The sequence below is a fragment of the Prionailurus viverrinus genome, chromosome F1 (assembly GCF_022837055.1).
Source record: "Prionailurus viverrinus isolate Anna chromosome F1, UM_Priviv_1.0, whole genome shotgun sequence".
NCBI lineage: Eukaryota > Metazoa > Chordata > Mammalia > Carnivora > Felidae > Prionailurus > Prionailurus viverrinus.
In genome coordinates, this window is record NC_062577.1 from 54,906,566 (window position 1) to 54,926,999 (window position 20,434).

Below are 20,434 nucleotides of genomic sequence, written 5' to 3' on the forward strand. Positions count from 1 at the left end.
GATATTGCCAATTGCCATTCAAAAAGGCAGTACAGGGGCACTCGGGTGGCTCAGTTGGTTGAGCATCCAACTTCCACTCGGGTCATGATCTCATTGTTTGTGAGTCTGAGCCCCACATCAGGCTCACTGCTGGAAGCACAGAGCCCGCTTTGGATCCTCTGTCCCCCGCTCTCTCTGCCCCTCCCCTGCTTGTGCTCTCTCTCAAGAGTAGAAAAAATAAACACCAAAAAGGCAGTACAAATTTTACATTACCACCGGCAATGTGAGAGAGGCCACTTTCGTATGCCCTCCCACACCTTATTATCAAACGCCTTAATATTTGCTTTAATTTGTTGGATGGAAATGGTATCTTGTTCTATCTGCCCGTCCTTGATGATTCTTAAAGTTGAGTATCTTTGAGTATGTTTGTTTATTGGCTGTTTCCATTTCTCTGTGAATGCCTATTCTTATCCTATGACCTTTTTTTCTATTTGGCTGTTGATATTTATTTTCTTGATTTGTAGCAGGTCCTTATACATTATGGATACTGATTTTTAAAATGTGTTTGCAAATGTTTTGTCCCACAGTACAGTGTAGGGGAGGCAATATAGTATAATGATTATCCACATGGCCACTAGAACCCAATTGCCCGAATTTAAATCCCATCTCTCACTTCTTAGTTCTATGGTCTTAGGCAAGTTACTTAACACTATGTGCCTCAGTTTCCTTAACTGTAAAATGGCAATAACCATAGTACCTACCTCACCTCATAGGGTTGTTTTGGCATGTGATCTCTTCACTTTATAGGGTTTAATGATTAAATGAGTTAATAGAGGTAAGGAGCTAACCTGTTTAGGTTAGTGAAAACAAGTACTAATGTAGGTAAAGAATGCTGTTTTCACTGTGTGTGTGTGTGTGTGTGTGTGTGAAATTGAAGTGGCCTAACACAAACTTTCAAAAAGCACGACAAAGGGTGAAAAGCTGACACGGAATGCTTACTATTTGCCCCTTGCCTTCTTACTTTGTGGCATGTTTTTCCATATAAAATTTTCTTTTTCTTTTTGTAGAAAATCAGTCTTTTTATTTATTTAAGCCAAATCTTCTAGATGTTGTGTCTTATGAATAGGAAGATATACTTTACAATGAAAACGTAACAATTGTGAACTACTATGACCTGGACAACCGAATACAGGTTTCCCTCTGAAAGTAGAGTGTTCCTATGAAACCTTTCATAAGCCTAAATGGAGTAAAGCAAAGAAACAATTACCTTTAATTTATATGGAAAAATTTCTTTAGCATTCCAAGTCACCCAAAAATAACCTTTCTTAAGCTTTTCTGATACCTTAGGACACATGGTGCTAACAGATGCACAGAATAAAGGGAGATAGAGCACAGATGCTCATACACACAGTTCAAAGGGTTAGCCGCTGTGTGTAGTTCCCGGGGCAGGAGCTTGGTCGGGGGCCACTCTGGTTGCTTGGGTGTATGCTTGCTGCAAAACAAATACTTCATGCTATTTTCACTTGTTTTCCTAAGAGCAAAAATCCTTTTCAGTTTTCTTTCGGTTAGTGAAAACAGGTACTAATGTAGCAGATGCATGCTGTTACCCCCCCCCTTTTTGTGTGTGTGTGTGTGTGTGTGTGTGTGTGTGTGTGTGTGTGTGCGCGCGTGTGTGCGCGCGCGCGCGCAAAAGTGAAGTGACCTAACACAAACTTTACAAAAACGCGGTAGAATCGTGGGTTTCTGGGGCACCTGGGTGGCTCAGTCAGTTGAGCGTCCAACTTGGGCTCAGGTCATGATCTGATGGTTCGTGGGTTCTGGCCCAGTATCGGCTCTCTGCTGTCAGTGCAGAGCCTGCTCTGGATCCTCTGTCCCATTCTCTCTCTGCTCCTCCCCTGCTCGCTATCTCTCTTTCTCTCTAAAAAAATAAACATTAAGAAAAAAGTGGGTGTCTGTCCGAAACCAGAGCTGAAGTCCTACACACTACTATTCTGTAGGAGTGGGAGTGGGACATAACAGGGATAATAGAGGACCTGAAAGTAACATAATTAGGCTGGTTTATAATATTGGTCCCGAACTTTGCACTCAGCTAAGGAGGCGTTGCTCACTAAAGTAGCCATTAGCTCCCTATGGTTGTTGAGCGCTTGGCAAATCACTAGCCCAAGCTGAGATATGCTATATGTGTAAAATACATACCCAATTTTGAAGATTCAGTATGAAGATAAAGAATGTAATATCTTCTGGATAATTTTATATTAATTACATGTTGAAGTGATAATATCTTGGATATACTGCGTTAAATAAAAAATATCTAAACAGGGCAGTGTGATTGAAATCTGAGCCCCTTCAGGCACGCCACACCTTGCCCCGCCCCTCAGAGTTAGCCCCGCCCCCCGCCGGGGTTGCCGCCAAGACCCGAGATGGCTTGATTCTCTCCGCCTCCGGGAGGGACCTGCTCCCGGCCTCTTCCGTGCCCCGCGCGCGTGCGCACTCCGGTAAAGCTCGTGGAGGTTCCCTGGGGTCCGTGTTTTCCAGACCCCGGGCGGGATCCTCCCGCGGAGGACCTGGCGCTCAAGGGGAGGTCGGGGTTAGCCCGCCATGCGTTGGGGGCTGCACCCGCGCGGGCCGGGGGCGGCGGCTCTGGCCACGGCCCGAAATCTGTGGGTGCCGCCCCATCTTCGTTGTCACCCGGGATGGCGAGGGACGACGAGGAGGCTTTTGGTGCGGTCAGTCACCGGGGCCAGTAACCAGCTGCAGAACTCGAGTAATGGCAGATATCGGGACACAGTGCTGCTGCCGCAGACCAGCTTCCCCATGAAGCTGCTGGGCCGCCAGCAGCCCGACACGGAGCTGGAGATCCAGCAGGTGGGCAGGGAGGCCCGGGCCGGCCTGGGGGCGGAGGGGAGCTGGGCCCTCGCCGGCAGCCGCTCCGGGTGACCCACACACCCCGGCAGGTAGGGCCGCGGGTTCTAGACTCCTTTGGGCGGCGACGTTGTGACCGGACGAGTGGGTCTCCCAACAGGGTTTCTTGCTGGAAAACCTCTAGGTGAATCCCTCAATTGTAGCAGGTTCCAAAGCAGAATATTAAAGAGGGATGCTCGCATAGCAGCGCTGAATATAAGTGCCATTTTTTAGGCAAAAACAGTCGAATTTGGACACTTTTCCAGTGGTTTGTGAAAAGTAAACATGGACACTTGTAAATAAAGTTTTCGATTATGTGGGAAAGTTGAAGCTTACTTTTGTGTTGTCGTTAGGCGCCTAGTTGGAATTCTGACTTGTTTGCCGAAGAGAGTAGCTGTACTTACTTCCTCAGAGTCCCCTTCCTAAGCTATGCACCTTTCTCCTGTGTTAGACTGAGTTTTCTAAGAGAAAATTCACTTCTCAGTTTCTGTACTTCCAGAGTTTTAAAAATTCTCCATATTTAGCATATATTGGTTAAGTAAATTTGCTTACCCTAGATATTTTTATGGCAGTTATCAGACTTCTAGACTCATAAACCTGTTTTGGCCATCTACTTTTTTTTTTAAGTTTATTTATTTATTTTGAGAGAGAGAGAGAATCCCAAGCAGGCTCAGCACTGTCAGCACAGAGCCCCATGTGGGGCTTGATCTCACAAACCATGAGATCATGACCTGAGCCAAGACCCCCAGGGGTCTGATGCTTAACCGACTGAGCCACCCAGCTGCCCTGCCACCTACTTTTTTAAAGTGTCTTATTCAATACTGTTGTTATGCCAGGAACTGTGACAATTTCAGATGTTTTCTCGTGTAATTTTCACACCAGCTCTGTGAATTGGTTATTGTTAACATTTTTTCAAAAGAGGGAACACGGATGCCCATAAGGGCAAAATGTCTGGGCCAAGGGTACACAGTAGGTGAGAGAATGGGGGTAGGGCTGCAGTGAGTGTTGTTGGGATTTTGACAGTAGCAGGTATTGAGGCCAAAGGAGAGCAAGGATAAGAGTGTGTGGGTGTGGGGGGGTGGGTAGTGTACAGGCCCTTCAGCATGGCTGGACTGAAGAGTGAAGGGTGGAGAGTGCCGGGAGACTGGCCAGAATTTGGTGCTCCTAAACAGGGCCCTGTTTACAGTATAAAGAGCTCAGACCTCAATGTGAAGCCTATAGGGAAACTATTAAAAAGTTTTAAAAGATGAGGACTCGGATGTGCATTTCAGAAACTTCACCATCGGGTTTTAGAGTTGAATACATTGGCATGGGATAAGAAATAAGCAAATGCTGGCTGTTACTTACGGTAAGATGCAGGAGTATGTATGTTCAGATATTATGGTTCTTTTTAAACAGAAATGTGGATTTTCAGAACTTTATTCATGGCAAAGAGAAAGAAAAGTAAAGACAGAATTTTGTCTTCATGATGGACCTCCTTATGCAAATGGTGACCCACATGTTGGACACGCTTTAAATAAGGTAATTGTGATTTCAGTTATAAGACCTGAGGGAAAAACCTTTATGTAAGTACACTTTACAAAGTGTATTTTGCTTTTATGACAAGTAAATTTGCATTAATGCATAAAACTAAATTGTCTTTTTTTTTTTTTGGTGAAAAACATGTTTTGTTTTGTTTTTTTAATTTTTTATTATATGAAATTTATTGTCAAGTTAGTTTCCATAAAACTAAATTGTCTTAATAGAAAGCAGCAATAGTTTTAGTGCTGTATGGAAAATAACATCCCTGGTATTTGCATTGAGCTTATTGTTATTTTAGATTAGTAGATATTTTATTCAGTGAATAATTATTCAGCACCTACTATGTGCCGGGCATTTTTCTAGACTCAGGTAATAGCAGTGAACAAAATAAAGATGAATCTTGTCTTTACAGAGCTTAGGCTCTAATTAAAAAGACATAATAACACAAAGAAGTAAAATATATATAAATGTTAGATAGTTGCTGTAGACGGAATACTTGTTCTTCTCCTCCTGCTATTTATATGTTGAAACCTAATAATCTCTAAGGTGGTGGTACTTGGAGGTGGGGCCTTAGGGAGATGACTAAATCATGAGGGTAGAGCCCTTATCAGTGAGATTATTGCCCTTACAAAAAAAAAAAACAACCTCAGAGAGCTTCCTTGTCTCTCTTAGCCCTGTGAGGGTACAGCAAAATGATATTGGTCTGTGAACCAGAAAGCAGCCCTCACCAGACTGAGTCTGCCGGCACCTTGATCATGTCCATTTTCTACTTGGACTGTTTATTTATCTTACCGCTGTGTTTTGAGAGTTCTTTATGTGTATAGCCTAGGTATTAAACCTTGTCAGATACGTGGTTTGCAACTATTTCTTCCAGTCTGTAGCTTGTCTTTTCAAGGTATATTGAAGAGTAAGTGTTCTTAATTTTTTCTAAGTAATCTCTACCCCGAATGTGGGGCTCGAACTCATGACCCCGGAGATCAAGAGTCACATGTTGTTCTGAATGAGCCAGCCAGGTGCCCCCTAGAAGTTATTAATGTTGATGAAGTTCAGTTTATCAGTTTTTCCTTTTATGAATCATGCTTGTAGTGACATGTCTGAGAACTGTTTCCCAGGCCTTCCATCCTGAAGATTTTCTCCCATATTTTTTCTAAAACTTTTACATTTTACATTTAAGTCCGTGATACATTTTGCATTAACTTTTATATAAGACGTGAGACTTACACTGAGGGTTGTTTTTTTCCCTATTGATGTCTATCACCGTTTCTTGGCACTCTTTTCCCTAATGAGTTGCTTTTGTACCACTGTCAAAAAATCGGTTTGGCAAATGATTCTCCATTTTTAGATTCTCTATTTTGTTCCATTAATCTATGTGTCTGTCCTGGTAATACCACAGTTTTGGTGACTCTAGCTATAGAATAAGTCTTCAAATTGGGTAGTCTCTATGTTCCCATTTTACTGTTTTTCAAAATTGTGTTAATTTCAGCTCCTTTGCCTTTCCATATAGGTTTTAGGATAATTTTTTGACTGCAGTATCAGAGAAGGTAAGCTGAGTTTTGAGGGTACTAGCAGGTACTCTCAGGTCAATTGTGCGAGGTGGATAGTAAACAGTATGCAGTTTTTTGAGAGAACTAATTTTAACCCCCCTCCCCACCATTTTATTGAGGTGTAAGAGACGTGTAACATTATATTAGTTTAAGGTGTACAACATAATGGTTTGATGTATGTATGTATTGCTGAATGAATACCACAGTTAGTTAACATGCATCTTGCCACACGGTTACAAATTTTTATTTTCTTGTGATGAGAACTTTTACCACTGACTGTCTTAGCAACTTTCAAATATACGTTACAGTATTGTTAACTATAGTCACCATTCTGTACATTATATCCACAGAATTTATTAACCTTATAACTTGAAGTTTGTATATATTGACCACCTTCATTCATTTCCCCCCACCCAACCCCTGCCTCTGGCAACTATCAATCTTTTCTCTGTTTTATTTAAAAAAATGATTTAAAAAAGGAAAAATGATAAATTAGACTTCATCAAAATTAGAAACATTTTATGACTTCAGTTTTCTTAAGATTGCATATATAAGTGAGATCATCCGGATTTGTCTTTCTCTAACTTATTTCGCTTAGAATAATGCCCTCAAGGTCCATCCATGTTGCAAATAGCATGATTTCCTTCCTTTTCATGGCTAGATAGTATTCCATTATATATGTCCACCACAGCTTCTTATCCATTCACCCATTGATGGGCACTTAGGTTGTTTCCATGTCTTGACTGTTGTAAACAATGCTACAGTGAACCCAGGTGCGCAGATCTCTCTTCCAGATAGTGATTTTGTTTCCTTTGGATATATACCCACTAAGTGGAATTGCTGGATCTTTTCTGGATCGTATGCCAGTTCTATTTGCAATGTATTGAGGAACCTCCATACTTGTTTCCATAGCAGCTGCCCTAATTTACATTTGAACCATCAGTGCACAGGGGTTCCCATTTCTCCACACCCTCACCAACACTTATCATTTATCTTTTTGATAACAGCCATCCTAACAAGGCTGAAGTGATACCTCATTGTGGTTTTGATATTCCAGATGATTAGATACTTGCAGCGACTTTCAGTGTACTTGTTTGTCATTTGTATCTCCTCTTTGGAAAAACGTTTGGGTCTTTTGTCCATTTTTAAATCAGATTTTTTTGTTGTTGTTTTGATTGTTTTGCCTTTGATTTGCATGAGTTTCTTATATTTTGGATCTTAAACCCTTATCAGATAGATGATCCCCAAATAGTTTCTCCTATTCCTTAGGTTGGCTTTTCATTTTGTTGATTGTTTCTTTTTTGTTTGTTTGTTTTTCAAGTGAGGAATAAGCTTTTTAGCTTGGTGACAGTTGCATTTTTTTAAATTTTTGCATTTATTGTTTGTGTAACAAAAATCATTGCTAAGTAAAGGAGCTTTTTCATATGTTTTCTTCGATCTTATAATTAAGTTCTTAATCCATTTCAGTTAAGTTTTGTGACTGGTATAAGATAGAGACCCATTTTCATTCTTCTGCATGTGAATATACAATTTTCCCAGCACCATTTATCCCCATTGAGTTTTCTTGTTTCTCTTGTCAGATATTAATTGACAAGGATTTATTTCTAGGTTCTTAATTCTGTTCAATCGATCTAGGTTTTTGTTTTGTTTTTATGCCAATACCATACTGTTTTGATTACCATAGCTTTATAATATAGTTTGAAGTCAGGAAGTGTGATGCTTCCGGCTTTGTTCTTTCTCACATTTGCTTTGGCTATTTGGAGTGTTTTGTAATTTATTACAAATGTTAGGATTGTTTTTTTCTATTTCTGTAAAAACTTCACTGGAATTTTGACAGGGATTGCATTGAGTCTTTAGGTGGCTTTGGGTAGTATGGACATTTTATTGTTAAAATGTTTTCAGTGTATGTACAGATCTTTCAGCTCCTTGGTTAAATTTATTCGTTGTGGTTTTTATGACACTATTATAAATGGGATGGGATTGTTTTCCTTTTTTTGTTCTTTTTTTTTTTTTTAACAATTCATTGTTAGTGTATAGAAATATTACTCCTTTCTGTATGTTGATTTTGTGTCCTGAAACTTTAATGAATTTGTTTATTCTAATAGCTTCTGATTGAGTGTTTAGGATTTTCTGTGTATAAGATCATGTCATCTACAAACAGATAATTTTACTGCTTCCTTTGGCTTGGATGACGCCTTTTATTTCTTTTTCTTTTTTCTTTTTGCCTATTTTCTCTGGCAAGACCTTCAATACTACATTGAATAGGAGTGGTGAGAGAGAGCACCCTTGTATTATTTGTGATCTTAGAGGAAAAGCTTTCAACTTCTCACTGTTGAATATGATGGTATCTGTGGGCTTATCATATATGGTCTTTATATGTTTTTTTTTTAATGTTTTTATTTTTGAGAGAGAGAGAGAGAGAGAGAGAGCACATGTAAGCAGGGGAGGGGCGGAGAGAGAAGGAGACACAGAATCTAAAGTAGGCTCCGAGCTCTGAGCTGTCAGCACAGAGCCTGACATGGGGCTTGAACTCATGAACTGCAAGATCATGACGTGAGCTGAAGTTGGACGCTTAACCAACTGAGCTGCCCAAGTGCCACTGGTCTTTATTATGTTGAGGTATGTTCCTTCTGTACCCACTTTGTCAAGAGTTTTTATCAGGGAAAGATGTTGAATTCTGTCACATGCTTTTTCTGCTTCTATTGAGATGATGCTATGATTTCTGTCTTTCCATCAATTAACTTATTGTATCATTTTTGGGTGTATGTTGATCTTTGAATCCCAGGGATAAATCTCATTTGCTCGTGGTGTATCATCCTTTTAAAGTACTGTTAAATTTGGTTTGATAGCATTTTGTTGAGAACTTTTGCATCTATATTCATCAGGGATTTTGAACTATAGTTTTTTATAGTGCCCTTATCTGACATTGGTATCATGGTAATGCTGGCCTCATTTTTTTGGATGAGTTTGAAAAGGTTTGGCATTCATTCTTCTATAATATTTGGTAGAATTCACAAGTGGAGCCATATGGTCCTGGGCTTTTCTTTGTTGGGAGGTTTTTAGTTACCGATTCCATCTCCTTACTTGTTACTGGTCTCTTCAGATTTTCTATTTTTTCATGATTCAGCCCTGGTTGGCTGGATATTTCTAGGAATGTACCCATTTCTTCTGGGGTATTCAATTTCTTGGCATATAATTGTTAATAGTAGTCTCTTACGGTTCTTTGTCTTTTTCATGTATGAGTTGTAATATCTCCTTTTTCATTTATAATTTTACTTATTTGAGTTCTTTCTCTTCTCAGTAAGTCTAGCTAACAACTTGTCAATTTTGTTTATCTTTTAAAAAAAAAACCCCACACTAAGTTTTGTTGATCTTTCCTGTTGTTTTCCTGTTTTCTATTTCATTTATTTCTGTTCTGATCTTTGTCATTTTACTTCCTTCTGCTAATTTTGGGCTTAAGTTCTTTTCTACTTCCTTGAGCTATAAAGTTGAGTAGTCTGGGATCTTTCTTGCCTTTTTATTTAAAAAAAAATTTTTTTTAATGTTTATTTTTGAGAGAGTGAGAGACAGAGCATGAGCAGGGGAGGGGCAGAGAGAGAGGGAGACACAGAATCCAAAGCAGGCTCCAGGCTCTGAGCTGTCAGCACAGAGCCTGACATGGGGATTGAACCCACGAATGCAAGATCATGACCTGAGCTGAAGTCGGATGCTTAACCGAGCCACGCAGGCGCCCCTCTTGCTTTTTTTTTTTTTTTTGAGTTTATTTATTTTGAGGTGGGGAGGGTCAGAGAGAGGGAAAAAGAGAATCCCAAGCAGCCTCTGTGCTGTCAGCGTAGAGCCAGATGTAGGGCTCAAACTAATGAACTGGGAGATCATGACCTGGGCCGAAATGAAGAGTTGGACACTTAACCAACTGAGCCACCCAGGTCCCCTTCTTTCTTGCTTTTTAAGGTAACCAGTTATTGCTATCAACTTTCCTCTAAGAACTGCTTTTGCTCCATTCCCTAAGGTTTGTTTGGTCTGTTGTGTTTCCATATTTGTTTGCTTCAATATATTTTTGACTTCTTTTTTGATTTCTTATTTGACCCATTGGTTTTTCAGAAATGTGTTGATTATTTTCCACATATTTGTGAATTTTCCAGTTTTTTCCTATTATTGATTTCTAACTTTATACCATTTTGGTATGAAAATATACTTGATGTGATCTTAATCTTTCTACATTGTTAAGGCTTGTTTTATGGCCTAATATATGGTCCATTCTGGATGGTGCTCTGTGTGCTTGAGAAGAATGTGTATTCTGCTGCTATTGGATGGAATGTTCAGTGTTTATCTGTTAGGTCCATTTGATTTAAAGTATAGTTCAAGTCCAATGTGTCTTTACTGATGTTCTGTCTGTATGACTGACCTATTCATTGTTGAAAATGGGGTATTGAAGTCCTCTACTATTATTGTGTTCTTGTCTTTTTTTTCCCCCTCAGATCTGTTAGTAGTTAGTTAATGTATTCAGGTGCTCTGATGTTGGATGCATGGGTTTTTAAGACTGTCGTATCCTCCTGGTGAATTGACTCCTTTATCATGATGATGACCACATCTCTTGTTACAGTTTTTGGCTTAAAATCTGTTTTGTCTAATATTTCTCTTTGGGTTTCCATTTTTGTGGAATCTTTTTCCATCCTTTCACCTAATCCCTACATGTGTCCTTACAGCTTACACATGAGTCTCTTCTAGGGAGCACAGTTGGGTTTTGTTTTCTCATCCATTCAGCCACCCCACATCTATTGATGGGTGATATAATCCATGTACATTTAAAGTAATCATCGATAGGCAAGGACTTATCTCAATATACTGTTTTCTGTTTGTTCCTCTCGGTCTTCCTTTGTGAATTGATGATTTTTTTCATAGGGGTATGCTTTGATTTGCTTCTCTTTTTCTTTTATACATTTCCTGAAAGTTTTTACTTTGTGGTTACCATGAGGCTTACATAAAATATAACAGTCCTCTAAGCTGATAGCAACTTAACCTCAGTCACATGCAAAAACTCTATCCTTTTACTGCCTCTAACACATTTTATGTTTTTGATGTCATAATTTACATCTTTTTATACAGTGTACATACTAGCCAGTTATTGTTGCTATAGTTATCTTTTTTTTTTAAACTGGAAGCAAATTCAATGTCCACCAATAAGTTTATTTATTTATTTTGAGAGAGAGGGAAAGAGAGACCACGTGTATGTGAAGTGGAGAGGGGCAGAGAAAAGGAGAGACAGAATCCCAAGCAGGCTCTGTGCCATCAGTACAGAGCCCAATGCGGGCCTCACATTCACAAACTGTGAGATCATGACCCGAGCCCAGATCAGGAGTCAGACGCTTTAACTGACTGAGCCAGCTGCGCTCCCCACTGTAGTTATCTTCAATTCTTCTGTCCTTTGGTCTTTATATTAGAGTTACACCATAAACGCACCAACATATTACACTATTGGGGTATGTTGAATCTGACTATAGACTCACCTTGATTATTTTCATGTGCTCTCTGGTAGTAAATTGCATCCTTTTATTGCAGCTTGAAGAGCTCCTTTAAGAATTTCTGAAATTTTGACTTATATGGCAGGTCTAGTGGTGGTGACTTTGTCTGGGAAGGTCTCTTTCCTTCATTTCTCAAGGACAGCTCTGCTGGATCAAGTGTTCTTGGTTGGAAGTTTATTTACAGCATTTTGAATGCGTCATTCCACTCTGGGTGTGCAAGGGTTCTATAGAGAAATCTGATAGCCTCATGGGAGGGTGTGGGGGAATCTCTTAAAATTGACAAGCTTTTTTCCTTTGCAGCTCTCAAGGTTCTTGCTTTGTCTTTGATTTTTGACAGTTTTATTATAATGTGTCTTTCAGAAATCTCTTTGGGTTGCGTTTGTTTGGGAATGTATGAGCTTAGTGAACTTGGGTGTCCATGTATCTCCCCAGATTTAGGAAATTCTCAGCTATGGTTTCTTTGAGTTTTCTGACTCTTTTCCCCCTCTCTTTTCCTTCTGGGATTCTCATAAAACATATATTTTTTTAAAAGTAGTTTCAGACTAGTTCTGTAGGCTTTCTTTATTCCTTTTCATTCTTGTATCTTTTGTACCTTTGACTGGATAATTTCAAATGATCTGTCTTTGATTTCACTGATTCTTTTCTTTTGATGGGTCGTGTGGGCTGTTGAAGCTCTCCATTGAATTCTTCAGTTTAGTCACTGTATTCTCCAGCCCCCAAATGTATTGTTGGTTCATCATTGTTTTTTATCTTTGGATTGAACTTTTAATTTTACTCTCATATTATTTTTCTGATTTTTGTTAAATTGTATATGTCTGATCTCTTGTTGCTCTTGGAGCATCTTTAGGACAGTTATTTTGAAATGTTGGTCAGGCATTTTATGGATCTTAATTTCTGTGTGTGTGTGTGTGTGTGTGTGTGTGTTTTATTAGAAGTTTACTTTGTTCCTTTGGCAGTATCGTGTTTCTTTGATTCTTCATGATTCCTGCAGCCCTGTGTAGATGACTATGCATTTGAAGAAGCAGTCACCTCTTCGAGACTTTATGGAAAGAACTCACATATAGATGGGGGCATGCTGGAGTGTGCTGTGGTGCAGGGTGTAACTGGGATTGCTGCATCTAGGATTTTCGATTGACTTTCTTTCCCCCCCCTGGCAATTCTAGGTTAGGGATGGGGCTGGTGTAGTATCTTGTCCGCTCAGGCAGTTGGGAGCACGACATCAACAATGGTGTGATCGTTGATGAGATCTGTGAATGGTCCACCATGGGCGTATGGGCTGCTGGGGTCCTCAGCAGTGCCTTCAGGTCCAATGGCTAAGGACCAGGGCAGGTGGTGGTGGCCTGAGCATCATGTGGTGGCCTGATGCCTGGCCGTGGGAGTCAATGTGGTGTTAGGGGCCAGACGCAGACACAGGCAATGGGGAGGGTCAGAGCCAGGAGCAGTGTCCGGGGCCACCGTTGGTCAGATAGTCAGCTCAGGGACCCTGGCTGTTGGTTTGTACTCCTGTGACTGCTGTGGCTAGCCACAGCCTATGCACGGTAATGGAGGGTGGTCATGGACGCTGGGGCTGGTGGCATGCAGGTCAGTGAAATGAATCAGGGCCAACCCAGACGCATAAGCAATTGTGGGGGCCTTGGCTGTCAGCATGCATTTGTGTGACTACGGGAGCTAGCTGCTGGCCCTCAAAGCCATGCAGGCCAGTGACGGGAGTCAGGGTTGGCTCCGTGCCTGTGGGCCAGCAGCTGCGGGATCCCTGATTGTCGGCACGTAGTTGTACAGCTGCAGAGGTTAGCCTCGTGCATGTGCACAGCAGTGGATGCTGGTGATGAGAAATATTTATGTGTCTTGCAGGGATTTTTTTTGTTAGAAACTGGGCATTTTAGATAATATATTGTAATAAATCTTAATAATTACCTCTTGGACACCTTCTCCCCTCATGGCTTTTTATTATGACTTTCTTGTTTATATGTGTAGCAACTGCATGGATTTTGGTTTTTTGGTTTTTTTTTTTTTTTTTTTTTTGAGGTCTCTTTCCACCCTCTCCTATTTTTCTTCAGCATCAAGCCTCTGACGTCGCTTCTCGGGGAGGCACAGCTTTGGGTATGCTCAGTCACCCTGGGTTGGCTGTGGTTTTGGCAGGATGCCCATCCTCTTTCCCTGACAAAACCCATCTATTTTACTCTGAAGATTTCCTACTGTTTTCTCTCTTATTTTCAAAAGTGCCCTGGGGCATAATCTGTTCTATAGACTAATCCATCAAATTTGGGGGATCCTTCGAAGTATTAGGTCCTGGAGTCAGTGTTTGACATTTGTTCTCATCCCGGGAGGGTCCCGCCCAGCTGTGTCTTCTGGTTTTCTCCTGCAAACTAGCCGACCTAGATTTTAGCCCGTGTCATCTTGAATCTATGAACCTTCTTCCAACTGCCTTTCCCCACTGCCTCCACTGGTTTCGACAGCCTCCTTAGGCCTGGATTTCTCTGTGCTCTGTTGCTGGGAAGAGAGTAAGAGCCATTTTTTTACCGCTTGTTCCTCTCCTCACGGACACTCTCCCGGCCAGGGCTCTGGAGCCAAGAGTGGGGACAACTGTATACTTTTCTGTGAGAGACACCCCCGTTTTAGGAGCTGAGCACTGGTGGGAGAGTCAGTAGTCTGCGATCTTGACCTGCCTTTCCTGTTGTAGAACCACCATCTTATGAGCCTAGACAAGTGGGATTGGAGCCCCAGTCTTCCCAGCGGACTTTCACTTAGAGTAGAGCGTGTTCCCTGAGTGCGGGCCAAGTAGAGGGAGGGAGGCCCATCTCTCGACGACGGCCCTTGCCTGGAACTTAGAGCCTCAGCTGCAGGGAGCTGGGGCAGGGTCAGAAGTGCTGACAGAAATGCTTGCCCTCTCTGGGGAAGACCTCCCTGCAGCCCGGGAGCTGGGGGGGACTGGAGAGGGAGCCCTGTGTTGTTGGCAGCAGTAGACCAGAGTGGCTTCTCTGCTGTGCTGAGCTGGCAGGCTGGAGGGAGGGAATGGTCTTGGTTCAGATGCCACGGACTCTCACTTTTCTTACCAAATTTTTACAGAATTTTTTCTCGTATAGATGTTGCTTCATCTGTTGCATACCTGTAGGGCCATTTCTAGGAGCTTTAAAGGTTGGGTTTTAAAATTACTCCCCCAGATTCAGTGCCAAGCGTGTCCCTGTGGTTCTTTGCATTGTCATACCCGAGGTCAAACTCTGTTTCACTGAATTTTCTCTCTTGTTTTTCTGTTTTTAATTTCACCAATTTCTGCCTTTTATCATTGTCTTGCTTCTGCTTGCTCTGGGTTCCTTTGTTCTGTTTGTAGTTTCTTGAGGTGAGAGTTTACATGATTGAGTGGACTTTTCCTCTTTTTCTAACACATGTATTTTATTGCTGTAAATTTCTGTCAGTACTTCTGTAGCTTGTGTTCTGCAAATTTTAACATGTACTTAGTTTACATTTTTATTCAATTCATTGTGCTTTGCGATTTCTCTTGAGAATTCTTCTTTGGTCCATGGACTATTTAGTATGCCTTTCCATCCCTTTACCCTCCTGTATTTGTAACTTGTTTTACACATCCCTCACGTTTCAGTCCCCACAAGACAGTGTTTGATAGTTATTCTTTTGACTGTGAAACATTGGTTAGAATATTTGATGAAATAGAATGCTGAGTAAATAGAAAGTGTATATTTATCCATATTTTGTTTATTATGTTCTTTCTTCCTTCTTGATGTTTACATGTTCCTTCTTTATTGTTTTCTCTCTGTTTATAGAGCATTTCCTTTAGCCTTTCCTTAGGGTAGGTCTGCTGGTCGACAGTCATCTTTGCTTTCCCTTATCTGATAATGGCTTGATTTTCCTTTTGTCCTTCAAGTATATTTTTGCTGTGTCTACGATTTCAGATAGACTTTTTTTTCCCTAGCACTTGAAAAACTTCCTTCTGATCTTCATATTTTCTGATGAAAATTCTCTTGTAATTCAAATTATTTTTTGCATATAAGTAAGGTGTCCCCTTTTCTCTTTTTTTTAAAGTTTTATTTATTTAAATAATCTCTACACTTCCCGTGGGGCCTGAACTCACGCCCCTGGCATCAAGAATCGCATGCTCTTCCAGCAGAGCCAGCCAGGTGCCCCTGCTCTCTGACTTCCTATAAGACATTTTCATTTTCTTTCTTTTCTTTTTTTTAAAGACATTTTCATTTTCAAAAGTTTAATGATATGATGACTCTCGGTGTGGATTTCTTTGGATTTTTCATCTTGGAAATCATTTAGTTTCTTGAATTCGTAGGTTTATGTCTCTGATCAACGTGTGGAGTTTCTGGCCATTATTTTTTCATGTAGTTTTCCATTTCTGGCTGAAAAAGTCTCCTTTCAGGACAGAGTGACACCTGTGTTAGGTCTTTTGTGATAGTCCCACAGTTCCCTGGTTTTCATGTTTTTCCCTGCCTTTGTTTTCTACCCTGCTTTTTAGAGGGAGTAGTTTATCATTCAGTCGTGGTTTAGCGGTTCCTGTCTCTGTCCTCTCCGTTCTGCAGTCAAGCCCATCTGCTGCACTTTTTATTTCAGTTACTGCTTCACTTTTGAAGTTATTGTCACTTGAGTTATTTTTCACTTTTAAAATTTACATTTGATATACTGAGTTCTATCTCAATTTAAAAAATACCGTTTACTTTATCTCTACACGTTCTTTGAGGCTTTTTATTTTTTCATATTTTTCATGTTGTGTTTACAGTTGTTTGCTTAAGCATTTTTATCACGGTTCCTTTAAAATCTTTTCCAGGTTATTCTAACATCTCTGTCATCTCAGTGTTGTCTGCGGACTGTCTTTTTTTTTCTTTCAGTGTCAGATGTTTAGTGTTGGTATGATGAGTGAATTTTTATTGAAACCTTGACATTTTGTGTATTTTGAGAGCCTGGATCTTATTTAAACATTCTGTTTTAGCAGCTTTCACTCACTGACACCTCTCCCGCAGAGGAAGGGGGTCACTGTCTGGCTACTCCAAGGAGGGGACGGAAGTCCAGATTCCCCACTCAGCCTTTTTTAACACGAAGGTGGGGTGCTCCTTCTTACTGCTCCGCCAGGTAGAAGTTGTGCTTCCCCCCAAACCTCAGCTGTCTGCTGGCCAGAAAGTGCTCGCTCCCCGCATGGCCACTGCTGATACCAGGGGAGGAAGAGGTGGCCTTGTTACCACTGGGCAGCGGTGAACATCCCACTCTGCACGAACCCTCCTTCGAGCACCCCCGTGGGAGACAGGTAGGGGTGCCTCGTTGGTGCTGGGTAGGAATGAAGTCCAGGCTCCCTACATGGTCTCCACTGCCTCTGCAGACCGGGGTCTCATTACTACCCAGCAGAGGTGTGGGTCCTACTCGCTACTTGATTTTCTCTGACACCATCCTGACAGGGGAGGAGGGCTTAGGGTGCCTCGTGACAAATTTGCAAAGGTGGAAATCTAGGCTCTTTACTCAGCTTTTGCTTGAAGGAGTGTAATTGAGGCCACAGATTTTTTTGTGGTGCTTGACTGGAGAAGAGCAGTTAGGCTGTCCCTTTCCTGGTGTTTTGGCTAGAGACAGAGGGGAAAAAAGGTTTCGATGGGTTTTCTTCTGTAGCCTTTGGCATTTCCAGATTGCTGGCCTCTTGTGTCCACGTCTAGAATCTATGAGGCAAATCAAAACCCTGGAAAGTCACCACTGTGTCCATTCTTGGTCTTAAGGTCCTTAGTGCCTTCTCTTTACCTTTCTGTTTGTGTTATATATAATGTCCAGTGTTTTAAATTTTTATTTACTGGGAAGAATTTACTCCATCTTTTAAGAAGTGGGAGGTACATTTTGAAAATTTTTAAAAGTTAATTGTTTTCTTTGGTTATAAATGTGGATTTGGCAAATACAAAAAAGTTGAAAAAAGAAAGTTAAAATTATCATAATCCTATCAAACAAATGTAAATGCCCTTAACATTTTTTGAGGTATTTCCTTAGTTTTAATATTTAAAAAAATAGTTAATGATAATATTTTTATGAATAGATTTTGTCTTGCCTTTTTTTCCTGATATTTTTGACATAAATGTATTTTGAAATTGTTATAATATCCTATATAGGTGTTTTCATGACTGTATCACATTATGCTATAATGAATATTTTTATACCTACAACTTTCTTAAGAATTCAGATTGTTTCCTTGAGTTAGTTTAATAGACAGGAATTTCTGGATACCTACTGGTAAATTACTTTTCAATAGATTATATCACTTTTTATATTACAGGCGACTTAGGAAACTTGCCTTATTGTACTCCACTGTCACTGAATTTTATTGCCAATTTGAGTATGTATTACTGATTAGAAAGACAAATGTAATCTCTAAATGTTTTAATTTGTCTCTTGTATACGTTTGGATTTTCATGTTGATTTCTTATTAATGTTATTATTACCATTAATCCATTTGTAATTTCTTTAGGTTGATGTCAAGAGGTAGGGATGACCTAAATTGATTTATTTTCCAGACAGGAAATCAGTTATGTATCTAATCAGAAATGTATCTAGTACATTTATGTCCTTGCCATGTTTCTGTGGTCCCTCTTAAATCATACAAATTAGATATATTTTGGGGCTATCTAGGTTCTGATTATTGAGCCATCTATTGTTATGGCACTTTGGTTGGTTGAAATTTTGTTAGAAAAAGTGACTGTGCTATATGTAAAAGGAAAACGTTAACCGTCTTGTGTTAATGCTGTATTACACTGATAGCCCATACTGAGTGTCCTTAATGGGACTTGATTAAATAAATCTTGGTGATGAAGTATATGGAATCTTAAAAGGAATCAGGTAGATATTTCTGTACTGACGTGAGAGATGTACAAATATCATTAAGTGAAGGAAGTAAAACAAGTTTTAAAAGTGTTACATTAGAATCTAATTTTGCACACACACACACACACACACACACACACAAAATTTAAACCTAATATTTGTTATTTCTATAGCATTTTTTTTTAAGTAGGCTCCATGCCCAACGTGAGGCTCGAAGTCATGACCTTGAGATTGAGTTGTGTGCTCTACTAACTGAGCTAGCCAGTCACCCCCATTTAAATTTTTTTTAAAACAGGAACCTGTATTACTCTTTTTTTTTTTTGAAAGAACTTGTATTACTCTTATAATCACAAACAGCAAAGAAAATATTTTTTACAAATTTTAATGTACTTAATGGCTAAAAAGTAACGCTGGAAAGTCAATGTGTTTGAATAGTCAAAATTTTAAAAAAGGTCAAAGAACACATTGCTCTCCCAGATTGGAATATAGTGCAGCATTATCTGGTTCTGATCAATAAAATAGGTGTCTGGACTAGTCTTGTCTATTTTAATATAGTCTTGTTATTTATCACACAGAAGCTTCAAGAGGTATTATCTTGAAAAGTTACTCCTTTTAGGTTGTTTTCTCTGTTTTAAATATTTAAAAATTTGTCCATTTATTATTTATCCATTTGTCTTGTGGAACTTTCTGCTGCATATGCTCAAAGAATTAAGACACTTTAATTTAAGAAAGATAGTCTAATCTCCTGTTTTTAGTATCCCCAGTAAGATCATAAGTTGTAATAACAAAAATACAAAACAAAACTCTGTTGTTCCACATTGTTTGGGTTCTTAGGGATAGAAAGACAACTCTTGACGGGATTAAGCAAAAAAGAGAATTTCTTAGGTATTTTAATTGTAGAGTTCAGAGATAGTTCTAGCTCCTTTCATGGCCGGACCCAGGGACTCAGATACTATCAGAGTTGGTTTCTCTCTGTGTTTCACTCTTAAGCACGGCATCCCCCTTTGGTGCTCTCCATACCCCCATTTCCACCCCACACATTTCCCAGCATTTATAGGCTTACATTCTTCTATCTTCTCTTCCCCAGTAATTCTTACAAAAGTCCTGGAATTGAATCTCCTTGTCCTGATTTGAGGCACAGGTCTATCCCTGAATCAGTCATTTTGGAGGTAGGGATAGAATATGTTGAAGGCCACGATGGATTATGTGTTCACCCTTGGAGCTGGAATAGAGGCGAGTGAGCTCCACACGGATTGAGGGTAGAGAAGGAGTTATTCTCTAAAAACCTGAGGCACCATGCAAATCCACCTCTTATGTGCATAGTTGGAGGTTCCGTCAAAGACCTGGAGGAGGAACAGTTCCTGCTTTTGCTCAGACATACCCTGTGTAGTCTTGCTGGCTTTCTCGCCATGGAATGCACTTCCCAGATACTCAAATGACTCACTTTCTCATTTTCTTCATGTCTCTGTGCAGATGCCATCTCATCAGGTTTTACTGACCTTCCTTTAAAATAGTACCACCACCCCCACCTCCCCCACCTCACATACTGTTTTCTGACCTTTACCTTGACCTTTTCTTAATATGAATGTATTTATTTTCTGTCTTCCTTCGTTGGAAGGACCCTGTTTGTTATCCTACTCTAGGTTCCCAGAACAGTTCTTAGCACATAGTAGGCATTCAAAACTTTGTTTATTAAATAAAGGAATAGGTGAATATTATGAAAGGAAAATGAAAAACAAAAGGAAAAATGAGGACAGGGTTATCATGAGCAAAAGGGTCCGAAGGTTCTTAAACATAACGGAGGAACTTGTTTGGAGAGGAGCGTAATCTGGTACTGAGGAACTAGTAAAACATTCTTACTGCGTCTCTGCTGTTCCTTTTACCACAGGCTTCACATAGACCTTTCCTTAATAGGGACATTCTTAATTAGTAGCCCAAATGATTCTATTGTGTTAATATGATCAAAAACAGCACTGTTCATTAGAAATGATGCAAGCTACAATGTAAGCTCTTTAGGTAAGTTAAAACTTTTTAGTAGCCCCATAAAAAAGAAGTCAGAAGAAACAGATGAACCTTCTTTTAATATTATATTTAGGTCAACATATCTAAGGTATCGTTTGACATACAGCCTCTCTAAAACTTGTTTTGAGATATTTCACATTC

General features: G+C 40.0%; 1 protein-coding gene across 1 annotated transcript in view; it reads left to right on the forward strand.

Annotated features, from left to right (window-relative positions):
* The first annotated feature begins 2,453 nt into the window (after window positions 1-2,453).
* Window positions 2,454-20,434, forward strand: part of IARS2 (isoleucyl-tRNA synthetase 2, mitochondrial) — a 66,438-nt gene continuing 48,457 nt past the window's right edge. The window contains exons 1-2 of the mRNA XM_047840638.1: window positions 2,454-2,844; window positions 4,279-4,401. Coding sequence (XP_047696594.1) covers window positions 2,578-2,844; window positions 4,279-4,401 — 390 coding nt within the window. The 5' untranslated portion in view covers window positions 2,454-2,577. The remainder of the gene's footprint in view (window positions 2,845-4,278; window positions 4,402-20,434) is intronic.